At 41.3% G+C, this 16614-nt stretch overlaps 1 protein-coding gene and 1 long non-coding RNA gene across 2 annotated transcripts; one reads left to right on the top strand and one right to left on the bottom strand.

Moving 5' to 3' along the window:
• Positions 1 to 2656: 2656 nt before the first annotated feature.
• LOC104325313 (granulocyte-macrophage colony-stimulating factor receptor subunit alpha) lies at positions 2657 to 16295 on the top strand. The gene is made up of 10 exons (XM_009929900.2): positions 2657 to 2969; positions 3745 to 3842; positions 6782 to 6911; positions 6998 to 7179; positions 8546 to 8685; positions 12271 to 12309; positions 13316 to 13445; positions 13883 to 13979; positions 14123 to 14204; positions 15902 to 16295. Exons 2-10 carry the CDS (start codon positions 3746 to 3748, stop codon positions 15974 to 15976), a joined length of 972 nt encoding a protein of 323 aa, XP_009928202.2. The 5' UTR covers positions 2657 to 2969; position 3745; the 3' UTR covers positions 15977 to 16295.
• On the bottom strand, positions 12963 to 14910 carry LOC138681963 (uncharacterized). The gene is made up of 3 exons (XR_011322203.1): positions 14700 to 14910; positions 13367 to 13518; positions 12963 to 13268 (listed from the first exon to the last, which is right to left on the bottom strand). It is a non-coding gene; the product is annotated as an uncharacterized lncRNA (long non-coding RNA).
• Positions 16296 to 16614: the final 319 nt, after the last annotated feature.

Below are 16614 nucleotides of genomic sequence, written 5' to 3'. Positions count from 1 at the left end.
GGAGAACCCAGCACTGGCCGGATGTGTTTGCCCTTGTCCATTCATTGCAAGATATGTAATTGGGATGACTCAGAGGCTGGAGGTTGACAGCACTTCCACAGGACCAGATTTAGGCACAGAAAAAGCACACATTTGCCCAGGGCAGCCAATGTCCCACTGTATCAATGCTAAACAGTGCGATGAAAGGGTGTCTCAGATACAGACACTGCCCAGCAATCCAGCCACAGCCATCAGTGGGTGCAGTCTTGTGGTCCAACTGCTTCTGCCAAGAAATCTCCGTAGAAGTGTGGAGCTACAACCACCTCAGAGCAACAGCTTCTCTTAAACACCATCCCTAAAGTGGTGCAGGATCAGTAAATGCAACTTTTGGTGCAATTGATCCTAGCCTTCCTCCTCCGCAGCCCAATCTCTGGGCTGCATGGCTCACCTCAACTCCCTCCCTTCTCCATGAAAGCCAGTCTGTTACCACCACAAAGTTGAGTGCTTTCATCCAAAGATGAGGACACAATAAAGTGTGGGTTTTTTCCATTCTTTGTGATCACAAGTCCTTTCTTCCATCTTTACAGCACCATAAGTGTTCAGAAAAATACCTACATAGATAGGTGTGGAATGTCTTTAATTTGGAAGTACAGTGAAGCTTCTGACAATGGACTACTTTTTCCTCTGAATGACTATCTTTCAGGTAGACCTGAAGTCTAAACTTTCAGTTGCTTTGTCTGTTGACACCTTTAATGTGATAGGGGTAGTCATAGTGATTCTTATCAAAAAGAGCTGCTTCTATGTCTAAATCTGCTTTTTGTTAGAACATCCACCTACTCTTATTTGCTCCTCATTCCCACTATTTGCTTCATAACTATGCTTCAGAAAAACTTTGTCACTTTTTTATTCTCTCCTAGCATATGAAAAAAGTGAACTCCCATGAATTGGTCCTTATAAAGCCACCATTGCCTCAAACCTTTCCCTCTGAAACCACAGAAGACCAGGCCAGACTCTGTTGTTTCTTTCATGATTACTGTTTCTAGGGATGACTGGAGTTTTTTAAGTTCTGGTTGCTCAAGGTGAGTTGTTCATCTCCTCAACCAATACCGAGTTACTGACAGACATGATCAAATGCATGAACGCAACCATAAGGTGTCATTTAATACATTGTTCTTCTGTTCATGCTTTGCTCTATGCTTCTAGTACTGCATGTGAGCAGAAGTGGAGCTGGTTCAATTCTCATTTTTGTAGAAAATACTTTTGCAGTCAAAAAGTTACTGCTACCTTCATATTATATGAATTGCAGAGAGGAAAGCAGGTCAGATATCCACGTTGGGGTATTGGCTGGTCTCAGTGACAACTCAGTCATTCATGTTTACAAGCAACGTAAGAGAATGAACATGAAAAATGACGGTCCACTTATAGCTTATCAGTCATCAATCTCACACTCAGAGGAATCTAGAAAGCAGAAATACTCATAAGTCTAGGCATTTCTGGGTCTCTAGAAAGTAAGTTCTCTTTGTCCTCAAAGACAGTCAGCACTGCACTGTCTTTGGCTTTTTCTTTTGGAAATAACTATCTTAGTTATGTACGAATAGCTGATATATGAACTACTGCTGATATGGTTATATCACTTCATATGTCAATAAAGAAGCAGTAGGATAAAAATGATCTTGGGATTTTGATAAAGGTGAATCTTGGAGCATCCTGGAAGGGTGCTGGGCAGCAGTTGGCTTTTTCCAAATATAATAAGCAAGAAATGGGAGTGGTAGAGAAGCACATGGAGAGTTCTGTCTCCTACAAGTTTTTAACTCCAGCAGAACATATCTGCCTCTTTTTAAGAGGCAAATGTTGACATACCTTGCTGTTTGAAAAATGTCATGTTTTCTAGTGATACTTCAATTTCAACATGTGAAGAAAAGAAATTACTTTACATGGATCATAGATATCCATATGAAGTAAATTACATTGTATTCTGTGAAGCAAAGCTTTTCAAGGTATAAGGGAGCTTTTGATGTTTTATACTGTTTATAATAACCCTCTCCTTTAGAAATCGTACAGCTGTGACCTGAGAAGGGAGTAAATACTCAGCAGCAGGCCCTGGAGTAGATTTTTGTAGTCGGATGCTTACTACTTCCAATTTCTTGTCTGTTTTTGCAGTGGCTTGTGGTTTGGTTTTTTGACACTCGGAGAAATAGACTGAGAACAAACCTCGATCACAACTGGGTGATAAGATATATCTTATCTGAAGATTTCATATCCAAGACACTAAATACTCTTTTTTTCACAGGCTTAAGGAACTTTCACAATTTGCATTGTCATCTCCTTGAATGCCCTCATAGACAATCCCTGCCCAGCCCCCCGGGGCTCCCCCCACCCTGCCCCGGGCCCAGGACCCCATGTCAGGGGCCGTCAGCCCCTGCCCCACCAACACTCCGGCTCCCCACAGCCCTGCCCTGCCCGGCCATGGGCCCCTCCGAGCCGGGCCTACATGCAGGCCCCAGCCCAACTTCGGCCTGTCCTGTCCCCGTCCCCATGGAGGTGCCCGATGCCCGGGGCTGGGGCTGCCCCGGTGCCCCCGGCTCCTGGGGGGGGTTGGATGGGCCCTGGCTGCCAGGCCCTGCCCTGACCCTCCATGGGGAGCCCCCACAACCGCCAGAGGTGGTTTGTATTGAGAGAGACTCACTGGATTCCCAAGCACCAGTAGGCTCTGTAAAACAGAAAGGAAAATTTAACCAGCTAACTGCTTGTTCACGTTATGTGAAATCATGAGTTCTGCAATAACGTATTTGTCAAGAATTGGGAGGGAAGTGATGAACATCATATCTTGCAACACTTCCGATGGCACAACAGTTCCCCAAAACACAAGCAGCTAGGCAGACAGCCCTATTTTTAGCTATACAACCATTTAAAATACGAGTCTCCATCTTCTCTGAGCCTGAAGACTATGACAGAAAGATAAACGAGATAAAGACATATTGAAATAGGAGGTGGGTCCATCTTTATCTTTCCGAGTATTTTGCTTGCTGAGGTATTCACAGACACTCTAGGAAGTCCAGGGCTGGAGGGGTGATGTCCCAGGCAAAATCTAAAAAGCTGTCAGAGGAATACATGGAGCTAAGTTTTATGAAGTTTTTTGCAAATAAAGTGTCTACTGCCTGCTAAGAAACATCCTAGCCACAATTTTTATTTTCTTACTGGGTTTGGTACTAGATTTGTAGAAGTTAGACACCTCTCCAAGATCCACTTTTAAGCATATACTCAAAAACATCCTTGACAGTACATGAACTAACACCCTCATCAAACTTGCCATACTCACCGTTGGATAACTCAAGATGATTGATATTGCTGTGACCCATTTTGATATTTTCTGTTTGCAGTTGTTTACCCACCTGCTTCACATCTATTCATCCTAACCTTTGTATATAGCAAATAGAAAAATAATCTCTAGACCTTAAGACAGCAGTCACCAAAAATATGTGTGTATGTAATGTTTACGCAGTGCTCCTGAGATCAGAAGCTTTACGAATCATTACACTAATTGTTTTGTTACAGAAAGGGATGACTTCTTAAACTTTGTTACTCTTTATTTGAACATTGACTGCTTGAGAAGTCTATCTAATCTTTCTTCCCACCAGAACTGAGAGTTGGTCAGATGGTATAGCAGCAGGCATATGAACAGGTCAAACTATACAAATTTAGGGGAGAGTGGTTCACAATGGCATCTTTCACCTTGAGCAAGTTTCACTGTTCTCTGTCTCCAAGGATGAAGAAAGAGATGACCGCTCCTCTTACACTCATCTTCATGACCCAGTGGATGTTGCTGATCACCCAGTTGTGTGTTGGCTGGCACTGCACAGACTGTGAGTAGAACACTTCCACGGGGCAATCCTCCAAGGTAGAGTGTAACATGCTTCTCATTATAGGCAGTTGTGCTTAAGTTGCCTTCCGTCTTAGATGTGCTAGGTAGTAACCTCTGCACCCAAAACTCTGGGAATCAGTCTTGCACCTTACTGGTCCTATTATGTGACACTTGCAGTGGAGATGCCAGAATCACCCATTAGAAATTTGATGCTGAAGCAGTGGAAGATGGAACTGAGTTGACTGAGCAGCATGAATTTCACTGAGGACTGGTGTTCACTGACTGGAGGAGATTTTACCAAGACTATAGTGGTAAATTTGCCATGTAAAGTTTTAAGAGAGATAAATCATTACACTTTCTTCTTTTTCTTTCATATCCTTAAGTAACTGAAAAAAGTATCCTTGGTAGGAACAAGAGAGTCTGTGTTTTAGCAGTCCTTTCTAGTTTTTGTTGAGACCTGTCTTGGTACTGAGGTGTATTTGCCCTCTCTGGCTGTTCTTGTGAAATTCTTGCCATCAGAGGACTCTTCTGGAGTCAGGGCCTTGATGGGACTGATGTATAAGATTACCTTTTTTCCTGGTTTCAGAGGAACTTTGGTGAGAGGCATCTCATGCTGTGTGGATGAGAATTTTTAAGTACAAAGGACAGACTGAATTAGATACATGGGTCCTTAACTGACTTACCTAAAAACAGGACATAAGCATTCAGGGACTTTGGAGGTCCAGTGATGTGCTTGCTCAGGGCTGACTGGTGTGACACAGAAGCCTGTGAAGACACAATATTTCTGGAGTGGCTCTTGAGGGCCAAGCAGGTTCATACAATCATAGAATGGTTTGGGTTGGAAGGCAACTTTTAAATATCATCTAGTTCAACCTCCTTGCCATGAGCAGGGACATCTTTCACTAGACCAGGTTGCTTAAAGCCCCATTCAACCTGGCCTTGAACACTTCCAGTGACAGATCATCCACAGCTTCTCTGGGCAACTGGTTCCAGCATCCTACCACCCTCATTGTAAAAAATTTCTTCCTTATGTCCAATCTAAATCTACACTCTTTCAGTTTAAACCACTGCCCCTGTTCTGTCACTAAAGGCCCTAGTAAAAAGTCTCTCTCCATCTTTCTTAAAAGCTCCTTCTATGTATTGAAAAGCCACAATAGAGTCTCCTCAGAGCCTGCTCTTCTCCAGGCTGAACAACCGCAACTCTCACAGCCTTTCTTCAGAAGAGAGGGCTTCCAGCCCTCTGATCATTCTTGTGGCCCTCCTCTGGACCCACTCTGACAGATCTGTGTCTTTCTTGTGCTGGGGACCCCAGAGCTGGATGCAGTACTCCAGATGGGACCTCACAAGAGTGGAGTAGAGGATGAGAATCACCTTCTGCAACCTGCTGGCCATGCTGCTTTTTATGCAGCCCAGGATACGATTGGCTTTCTGGGCTGCAAGCACACATTGCCGGCTCATGTCCGATTTTTCACCCACCAATATCCGCAAGTTCTTCTCTGCAGGGCTGCTCTCAACCCATTCATCCCCCAGTCTGTATCGATACTGGGGATTGCCTCAACCCAGGTGCAGGACCTTACACTTGGCCTTATTGAACTCCACAAGATTTGCACAGGCCCACTCCTCAAGCCTGGCCAGGTCCCTCTGGATGGCATCCCTTCCTTCCAGCAAATCAACCGCCCCACTCAGCTTGGTGTCATCTGCAAACTTACTGAGAGTGCACTCAATCCCAGTCTCTATGTCATTAAAGAAGATGTCAAATAGTACTGGTTCCAGTACAAACCCTTAAGGGACACTACTTGTTACTGGTTTCCACTTGGACATTGAGCCATTGTCAACTGTAAGGCTTTGGATGCACCCATCCAGCCAGTTCCATAGCCATCTAACAGTCCATCTGTCAAATACATACCTCTTATAAGCCACTGTCTGTGTCTTCCTTCACCACTGCATAGACAAGGCACCTGTATGACTTGCCCAAATTAGGTGCTAGTTTTTAGAAAGCTAATGTTAGTGGAGATGAATCTCAAGCCAGCTCCTTCCCCAGGCAGTCATTTTACACTTTGCAGAGTTCCATCCACAGTAATGAAAGGTCTGACAGAATTTACTCCTCTTTGTATCAGAGAGGTAATATATATGAGACTGTTAAGAGAATGAGGTACAAGATCTGCTCATTTAAGCAACATGGAGTTGGCATATACAAAATGATATTACTTCCTGGCTCATCAAGCTCAAAGTATTTGCTGATTCCTTATAAAAGGATGGCTAAATCATCCTTCCTTTTAAAAGGTATGCTTAGTCTCCTTATTGGGTTTTGTTGGGGGTGGGGGTAAAGGAGTAAATTGATATGTTCGTGATCAGGATATTCCTCATGTTAATCTCAGGTGGAAGAAGGTATTGCTGCAGAACACAAACACCTCACAAGTTTACATACACATCTCCCTGAAGTCTTGAAAAGCTTCACAGCTCTGCACTTGGGTTTCTTTCCCTCTCTGGAGTCCACAGGGAAGCTCCTCATTCTCTCCATTCATTTGACAGGATGCTGAAGAGCGTCCTTCAGATAGAAATGCTACGGCAGGGTACTGAAGGATGACGGGCACATGTTTCACTTTGTGGCATTGTGGCACCAGTGTCTCCTTTTGAATATGAATAATTCAAATCACAGGGGTAGCCACTTTAGGTGTCAGAGTATACTAGAGCAGTGTAGGCTCCCCTGAGACTTATATATCATATCTTTGGAGGATTTATCCATGACAAACTCTTCACTGAATCTGTCAGAGCAAACATCTTCAAGTGTAACTACCAAAAATGAAGCAAGTAATTCCTAACCCAAGCAATAACCAGCTGGAGTTGCAGGTGTCTAACATATCTCAGCATGTGCCAAGATCCTCCAGCTTGGAGCAGTCACACAATTTTTCCTCATCAAGAATATTCCTGTGTTTGCAGGCATGAATGGGTCAGCCATCGAAAACTTCTCCTGTGTGATTTATAACATCTCCCTCATGAACTGCACTTGGCAGCCAGGCAGGGATGCTCCAGGAGATACCCAATATTTTCTCTACTGGCAGAACTCGAGGTAAGTAGGTCCACTTGAGTCCAGGGAAGTCTGAATTCTCACTCGACACATCACACTGACCACATTTAACTAAATTACCTTGCTAGAAACACATATGACGATGCAATGGAATGTGAGCTCTACATTAAAGATGAAAATGGCAGAAACACAGGATGTATGTTCCAAAATGTGAGGATAGAGCCTGAAAAAGCTTACTTCCTGGTGAATGGGTCTAGCAAAGATGCCCTGATCCAGTTCTATGATGAGTACATTCAACTGTATAAAATTGGTAAGTAAATAATTTCTTTCTGCGTTATTTTCATTATTGCATGCAGGTAGTAGTCCTTTTATCCCTGAGAAGGAAGCAAGTACCCTGTCTCACCTAGAGTTGAAAGTAAGAGACTGTGACCTCTTCAATAAAATCTGTTCCTCAAGCAAAAGAGCAATGAGGGAAAATAAGCAAGAAAGCTCCACAGCTGCAGCCTGCCTCAGATTTGTTAGCAATCTACCCCTACTGTTTTCAGTTTTTTCTCCAACAAGGTCCACAGGACTTTAAGAGATGATTGTGCTTCCCCCTGCTGTCCTTTCAATGGTGGCCAAAGACCTTTCAACAGAGGAGACTTTTCAGGAGAAGGTTATCTGAGCACTGGTTTGTGGTTCTCATTGCCAGTGGGGATGGCATACACTGACACCATACCCTTCATTAAAGACATGAGTATGTGTACAAAAGCACCCCTGAGGTGCTCTACTCAGAAGCATCCCGTGCAATTACTTTTACTGCGGCAAAGCCTTTTTGGCAAAGTAAGTCCCACTGTTTTTGGTATTGTCTCCAAAAAATGGACAAACGAAGCTTCATCTATAAGGAGAAGGAATTAAGCTGTAATATCACTCATGGCAGATGAAACACAACTGTTCTTTGACCAAATAGCCCATCACAAACAGGCCAGGCCTGTCTCTAAAGATTGATGTAAAGTAGTAGTCTGGCTGAAACTAAGCTTTCCTCTATCAGCCTTTTAGCACCCTTTCTGTCATGAGTGGCTGTCTTTTGCTGTTACAATAATCAAGTTCTCAGCAATGATCAAGATATAAAAGTCCTCACATTTTTGCTCACATCTGTGAAATTAGGGGAGATATATGAAGAAGTTGGCTAGATTCTTAAAACTGAAGTGTCTTTCTTAAATTTGTATGGCTAATTTTTTAGAAGAAGGGGGGGATAAACTGCATAGTTCACAACACCAAGCAAGCAACACCTTCATGTCACAGCAGCATTGTGTGAGGAGGCTTGAAGAAAGAAGTGACCTTTGGCTTTCTTACATTAGGGTGTAGCATCAGCTCGTCCTTCTGCAGTAAAAAACATCCTTATAAAAAGAAGACAGGACTCTACCTTATTCACCTAGAAAAGTAAACAGAGGGGGTTTGTATCTTTGTATGCTCCTAAGTAATGTTCCCTGCCTTAGTCCCTGTTTTTTCTGATACTGGGGACAAGATTTAAAGAACTTCTGTCTTTCAATTATTTCTAACAGAGTTCCTAAGACAAATAGATACAAATTATTATCTTTCTTCATAGAGGTGTTGCTTGCAATTGCACTCTTTTATCAAAGTAAAAAGAGATCAAGAGATTTTAATTATTTGAATTCTTGGATATATCATTTCAGAAAAGCTCATGCCTCCATCAAATATCACTGTCAACTGTGATGAAATTAAAAATGATTGCATAATTCAATGGCAACAACCCCAAATAAGTCATTCTAACAAAGACAACTGTTTTAAATATGAAATCAACATAAAGTATAAGGTAAGAGGAATTTCTTTACCTACCTCTACCATGAATACGTATGTTTGCATTTAGCAATATATATGGGTGAAAAGAAAAATCAGTCTCTCTTGTATGGTGTAGCCTTCCTCATACGTAGCACTGTACTCCTTTGTGGTTTTGCCTTTCAGCACTGTGTTATGCCATACTGCCCCACTGTTTTTTAAATCCCTGTTCCCTGAGTGAGATATTGCTGGAAATACACTGGATGACTGTGACTGTGTGGGACTAAGAGGAGAAGGATGGTTAATCAAGACTTGAACATATCACAGCTCTAGCTGTGCCAAAACTCAGAAAAGGCACTTCTTTCACTAAGACCTGTTGGAGCCGTCCTGGACTGGAGTCCTTCCAGTGGTGACTGCATCTCTGTGAAAGGGCAGAGCTGGGCTGACTAGAGAAATGTGCATCCACTTAACAAATATGAGTTGATGAAGGTGAATGAAATTTCTCTACATATGAAATGTAAATAGCTTTTCCAGATATATATAAGCAATACACCAGCTGGTCCAAAATTTGAAGCTGTATAATGTTAAATAAAAGGAAAATAAATGTGAGAGAAAGCAGAGAGGCAGTGTGGATAAGCACAGGTTACTGAGGGAATGATTTAAGCTACTGAAGGTCAAATTCAGACCCTGGCTTTACAAGTCTTTTTGCAGCAATAAGGAAGGAGTGAGATTGCTGTGTTCTGCTGCAAGAGTAGACCTAAACCACTGTAACTGTGGCAGAACTGTGACAGGGTGGCAGACAGCGACTACAAAGGAAAAACCTGCCTGTACTACAACCAGATTTGGCCACTTAGTGGCTGATGGAAGGCATTCCCTAGATTTCTGCTATTTGGAACTTCTTAGTCTGGATCGGGCTTGCTATTTCATAGATGAGTTTTCTTGCAAGCCCAACTAACCGCTGTGAAACTGAAATACTTCTCCGAATCCCTTGGCCGTTGCAGCAAAGAAAGCCTGCAGAAAAATCTGTGTGATGTTGGAATAAAAGTACATTGCAGTAAAGCAATACATACTTCTTAACATCTTTTAATATGCCTAATATTCTGTTTATAAAGAATATTCAATTCACACGTAGTCTGAATTGCCTAGCATTTTTTTAATAGTCATTAGCAGTTTTCATGTTACTAATTATGTCAAGATCCAGCAGTTACTGTATTGCAAAATTTATTGCTTTACTACTGCCAGGTATAAACTTGTATTGTTTTACTAATACACTGTGAGCAACATATATTGTATTACAGTCAGCCTTTAAACTTAATTTTCACAATTGGAAATTAATTGCCTTAGGAGCAAACAAAAAAAAGGGTAAGTCCATGAGTAACATAATTTCAATCCCATTTTTGCATGTCTGACACTGATAAACTGAATTTGCTGAGACTCTTGGTTTCTTCTTCAGCTATGTTCTAAGTTAAGGCTTTATAGATCAGGATATCTGGGAAACCTGAAGGTAAACCTTGCCAGTGAAAATGGAGCTAAAAATGCACCAAATAGCCTTTCCCATGGCCCTTGTCATTAATTTCCACCAACTCAGTGAGCAACAGGCCTACATTCTCCTTAATCTCACTTTTGCTGCCAGTGCACTCATAAAAACCTTTCTTGTGTTCACCTCCCTCACTAGTCTCAACTCCAGCTGAGCTTTGGCTTTCCTGACTCCATTCCTGCACGTGCAGATGATATCTTTGGATTCCTCCCAAATCCCTTCTACATTCTGCATACTTCCTTTTTGTCTCTGAGCTCCCATTCAAGCTTCATGTCCTGCCATGCTCACCTGGCACACTTGCTCGATTTTCTGGACACCAGAATGGACCATTCTTGTGCTCTGAGGAGGCTGTCCTTGTAGATCAGCCAAGAACTTTTTGCCCTCCAGGGCAGTTTCCCTCGAGTACCAAGACCTGTGGCTGTGAGCGTTTCTCAAGCTGACTGAAAAGGGCTCATCTGCTTCCTTTTCTTGATCGGTAGATCTGGAACAAACACCTACCACATTGCCACCTGTGTTGGTCTGTCCTCTGATGCCTACTCACAAACTCTCTTACTGGTTCATCATTTGTCCCAAGACAGAGCTCTATGTACTCAAAGTACTCCTTTACATAGAGCCCAAGGACGAGGTTAGCAAGCCTGTTTGCAAGGACACTCTCAGCCCACTTGGTGAGATGCATGCTATGCCTGCTCAGTAGCCCCTGTTTCTCAAAAAGGGTCCCAAGGTTGTAGAAGCTAACGCCCTGCCTGTGCCACCAGACTCCAGACCTGCTGGATGAATCCAGTTCTGTTCAAGCCTTTCCTTCTCACTGGAAGGACTGAGGAGACACCATCTGGGCTTCCTGCCCTTCACCATCTCCCCAGTGCTCTGCAATCACCCTTGAAACCATCCAGCCTACCCCGGCCATATCATTGGAGCCCACACAGAAGAGCAGGAAGGGGTAATAGTTTGACAGCCAGACAAGTCTGGCAGTCCTTCCGCAGCATCCTGCATCCTGGCCCCTGGCAAGCAACAGACCTCCATCAGGTCAGGCCAGTAGGCTAGTGCCGCCATCCCCTGCAGGAGGGAGTCTCTCTTTTAAATATCATACCCATTTTCTCCTTCATTTTTTTAAACGCAGTGACCAGCTGTCCTTCTGGAACTCTACTTTCTGAAGTCTTCTATGACCTCATTGTTTTCATTTCTTATATATTATTTTAGTATAAACACAAAAAAAGGGAAACTATATTGTTGCACTTTCTCCTAGATTGATCTCTGTGCTTAAGCTAGCTTGTTTATAGATTCCAGAAGCTGTCCCGTATAGCAGCATGCCTTGCAAACTCATGTTCAGGTGCCACATGAGCATGCATGCAGTTGATTGATGAAACAAGTTTGGATTAATTTCATTTTGTTTTAAAATGGAGTATTACAGAACGCAAAATAATTTAAAAAATACATAACTCTGGCAGGCTAATGGAGATGATACAGTCTGCAGTCATTAGTTGTGTGTGGTCACTACATTACATGGTAGTCGTTATGGCTATTCAGAAGAGATGAGTGAATTTTATTCTGTCTGTCAAAAATGTAGTTGGATGGCAGCCTAAGATATCTGTGAATACATGTCAGTCCTGAATATTTTCATCTGAGGGAAAAGGAAACAATATTTATACAGTATTTGCAATTAAATATAGTGACATTTATTGTAAAATATAAACATTAGAGGTAAATTTAAAACTTTATTTCACAGATTTTTATCTTTTTTTTTTTTTCCTAGTGGGTGTAAGAATAAAGTTACAGTTTTCATTCAGGTCTGGTTTGCTTGTGTTGCAATTTAATCACCAATATGAAAAAAAATGTATTTCTCAACTCTGGTGGCAAGGAAAACAAACACTTTTCCATAGAAGAATTAGTTACTAAATAAACTTGGCATTGTAGATGAATTATATATTTGACACTAAATGTTAGATAAATTACTAGTTCTTCTGAACAAACTGTCAAATGGATAAGAAAAAATAATGCAGAAAAGGGGGACAGTAGATAAAAATTACTTATTATTTAAACACAAAACAAGCAATCATAAAAATGAAGGGTTTTTTTCTCAATTTACAGGATAATCCTGAAGGGAAAACCAAATATACTTCTATACAAGTAAGTCTGCTTGTTCTATTCATCAGCAATACATGTTAGTTTCATAGTCGTTTGTAAAAAGTAAATAATATGCAAATGCCTTTAAATCAGTATGTGTTCAATGTCCTATGCTTTATGGGATCCTTATTTATAAATTTCATGAATGTGTTAAACTGCTAAATCATCATGACATATGTCATTTATTATACATTCAGGGGCAGAACTATATTACTATCCTGTAAGTATTTTGAAAATCCTTCCATTTTACATTATTTTGTCCATTCTCCCCCTCAAATATTTGGAACAGAATTTGAAGTTCTTCTGAACTTCAGAAAGTGACAGCAGAGAAAAGAGACACAGAGAAAACGCCTCCTAGGAATTTAATTTTGTTTATGAAAAAAAAAGACCACTAAAGCCCTTTGGGATAGAGGCTGTCCTCCAGGTATGCTGCACCTCCTTCTAACCACTGCAGCTTGCACATCCCACCTCTACCCTGAAAGTCTCCAAGAGCAAGCAAGTTTCGGAGCAAGTTTCAGTAAATTCTAGTAACACTAAGTACTGCAGTCTTCTACTTATTTTACAGGTTTGGCTGAAAAAGTTATGATTTTCCTGAAAAGTCATAATGCAAAGACTGAGGAAGGCGAGGTGCATGCAAGCAGTTTATTCCTCAAATCACTCAAAATGAGACAGTTCTATTTTTCTGCCTCTGTCAATGTGCCAAGGGAAGTTAACAATAGATCAGACTACATTGTAAGAAATTACAGGATATAGTTTAAAAGACAAATAGCTTCTAAACAAAAAGTTTATTGAGTGACAGGTTATTTTTTAAAGGAGATACACAGATACGTATGTATTATATACATAATAAACATGCATATGGGGTTTTTTTTGCCTTGTAACAGCAGTCTACTTTAATGAGCAATGTTCTCCTAGCCTTGTAGAAGTTTCACCGGTAAAAGGAACTTTCACATTATCAACACCTAGATATGTAACAAAGAAAAACATCTCAGTTTTGCTTTGGTTTTAGGAATGGGCAAATAGTCACACATTTCAAAGATCCAATGCAAGAAAGAAGTACCTCTTGAAAATGAGAGCTGCTGGCAGCGCCTGCTTCGTGAGCCCAGCCTGGGGAGAGTGGAGTGCACCGGTTGAGTTTGGTAAAAACAAATCCATGCCTTGGGCTACTCTTCCCCCAGCGATGTCCTGTCTACCTCACACATTGCCGCACACCTAAGGACACAAAGATCTATAAAGGGTTGACAAATATTTTGTTTCACTGCATGCTACAGAGAAGAGAAGGAAGAGACTTAATAAATCTCTTAACACTCTAATATCGGAAATAAATATAAAAAGTTACACCTTTGCAGCTGAAGTGCATACCTGCTTACTACAAGGGATGGACAAACAGGCTCAATGTTAATCCCTCCCAGCAGACATTACTGCTAAGGTGTTAAATTAAAGAACTGATTTTTTATACCAAGTGAAAACTTTCAGACTGACATTCACCAGTCAGTCACCAGAGTAGATGTCTGACACAGCTGTGCATCTGTTCCTCTTCATTAATAATAATAATTTATGACTGTTTCTCTTTCAGGAAATGAAGAAATTATTTCTTCTTCAGTATGGATTTTACTTGTGGTAGCTATTGCAACATTCTTAGTGGTAATTGGCGCAATTTTGTTCTGCAAAAGGTAAACAACTTATGTGTTTATTTTATTTTGTGTGAGTGTATGAAACATCTGCAGTTCTTACACAAATAAGGTAGAGGTGTCTCTGTAGTACAGATAAAGCCTTTTCACTCACACTTTTCTATTTCATCCCTTTTGATCTCCAGGACTGGCTGTTGGAAAGCAGCATTTCCACAAATCCCAGAGCCAAAACAAGTATTTCGTGGACTGCCTGATACAAACCCAAAGGTATGTTCTCTTTCTGTTTTATATTAAATGCGTGAAATACATACAAGGCTCTATTGCAGGTATTTTTTTAAATGACAAGGAGCTTAACACAGAGGATAACTCTTTGTCATATTTTGAGGAATTACAAGAGAAAATTATCAGGCAAGTTTGTTAAGGGAAATCAAAAGCAGTGCTAATCCAGACGCAGGAGGGTGTTTCTCCCATTTAACAGGGCTGATTGTCCCACTGGTAGGTCCAGACAGCAGCAAAGGCTGTGCATTTTCCCAACACGAGGCACTCGCACGCAGAGGACACTAATGCAGCCAGCCACAAAGACCAGCACAGGTACTTTTGCTGGCACCATGTCAGCAGTAACAGCAGTCATATAAATAGGGTCACAGACAGCCCAGTCCTGCTGCTCCTCTCTGTTTGAGCAGGGCTGGAGTTTGCCAGTGAGACGTGCATACACTCTCACTCTCTGCATTCACAATAACCATAAATTCGTAAGTTCCTCACATCTGATCTCTGTGTCCGGACTGTGGATCCCCCCACCAGGTCACCAGCTCTCACTTTGGGTCTTTCCAGGCACAGGTCTTCTACTCACCCACTACTCCAGCTTCAGTGAAGTTTGCTACCAAGTTAGACAGGATAGAAAGGAAGATCGGATTCAAAACAGGATTTTGTAATGTACCGTCATGGTGGTTTAACCCCAGCCAGCAACTAAGCACCACGCAGCCGCTTGCTCACTTCCCCCCCACCCAGTGCGATTGGGGAGAGAATCAGGAAACAACGTAAAACTTGTGGACTGAGATAAGAACAGTTTAATCGAACAGAAAGGAAGAAACTAATAACGGTAACACTAATAAAATGACAACAGTAATAATAAAAGGATCGGAATATACAAGTGATGCACAATGCAGTTGCTCACCACCTGCTGACCGACACCCAGTTAATCCCCCTGTGGCGATCACCCCCACCCCCACTCCCCCCAGTTTATATACTGGACATGACGTCACATGGTATGGAATACCCCTGTGGCCAGTTTGGGTCAGCTGCCTTGGCTGTGTCCCCTCCCAACTTCTTGTGCCCCTCCAACCTTCTTGCTGGCTGGGCAGAAGAAGTTGAAAAATCCTTGACTTTTAGTATAAACACTACCGGGCAACAACTGAAAACATCAATGTGTTATCAACATTCTTCTCATACTGAACTCAAAAACACAGGATAAACTCTATCTCAGTTGAAATCAGGACAGGCACAGATTGTGGTGGTCAGACCAGCATACCAACCAGCAGCTTACTTGCGCCCATTTCTTGTCCAGCAGTTTCTCAGGTTATGTCCAGTAGTTTCTCATGGTCTGTTCAGTTAGCTAAACTTCAGGCCAATGTGTACTCTACTACTTTCACACCTTAGCAAAGTTAATCTTTTTGTATTAATTTGTTTGAGAAGGTTTGTGGTAATCTGGATGGTACGTTGGAGTAAAGCACACGGTCTCCCTGCCCACCTCTGGGCCAGTCAAAAAATCGTGTGTCAGCACTACAAAGTTGCTGAAATTTCATTGTTATGGCCAGCTAAGGAAAACTTATCAGCTAAGAAACAAAGAAGTGAAATATTTCTGTAAAATATGCAACAAAATTTGAAATACTCTCCGAACTGTGCATAACTAGAGGCTAACCTAACCTTATGTATAAAACTAATGGAAGTTTTTCTTTTCCTTTCAGCTGATGGAGAGCAAAATTCAGTCAATAATGTCTGAAAATGAAGAGATAATATTAATTACTGATGTAGTGAAATAACCAAGAAAAACTGAGGAATGTGAAAGTGCATTTCTTAGCTCAGGCAGACACATATTCCTGTGGAAATCTGGAATAATAGAGAGGCTTTTTTCACTTTCTTCCTTTTCTTGACAAAAACAGCAGTGCAGCCAAAAGAAAATGATACTTTACATGTAATTTTTTGAAATGTCATTGTATTTGGTCTTAATTTTGGCTGATTTTAACTGTTTGGGTAACTTGTCCTTATTGAATATCTTTGATTTTAATAACATAATTGAAATATTTCAGTCAAGAAGTTTTAGTTACATTTTAATTTTTTTTAAGGAAAAAGCATGGATTTGTCTCATACTAAAAGTAATAAGAATTAATTTATTGAGATCAATAAAATTTTTTACAAAAAATTTCTGGCGCCTGAATGCCGTTGTTCTACTGCCAAGAATGGGCCTGTTCTTACCTGAAGTCTCCTCAGATCTCTTACAGCACTCACTGGCAACTAAAAAAATGAAAAAGGGATTGAAAACAGGCTGACACGTTAAGTGGTGTCCCATAATGAACAGGACTCTCAAAGGACAGGAGTATGTCTACAACCCTAACTAATCCTAGAGCCTAATTGTGTCACAAGTTAAGAGATCAGCCACCATAAACTTGATATCAGCACA

This window comes from Haliaeetus albicilla, chromosome 25 (genome assembly GCF_947461875.1).
Source record: "Haliaeetus albicilla chromosome 25, bHalAlb1.1, whole genome shotgun sequence".
Taxonomy (NCBI): Eukaryota; Metazoa; Chordata; class Aves; order Accipitriformes; family Accipitridae; genus Haliaeetus; species Haliaeetus albicilla.
Note: the sequence above shows the minus strand (reverse complement) of the source record. Positions and strands in the feature narration are given on the sequence as shown.

Excerpts from the sequence above, each read along its gene's own strand:
- LOC104325313 (XM_009929900.2), top strand. The coding sequence starts at position 3,746 with ATGAAGAAAGAGATGACCGCTCCTCTTACACTCATCTTCATGACCCAG. Across the intron at positions 6,912-6,997 it reads CTCTACTGGCAGAACTCGAG|AAACACATATGACGATGCAA; the intron begins GTAAGTAGGTCC and ends TTACCTTGCTAG. Across the intron at positions 13,446-13,882 it reads GAGTGCACCGGTTGAGTTTG|GAAATGAAGAAATTATTTCT; the intron begins GTAAAAACAAAT and ends TTTCTCTTTCAG.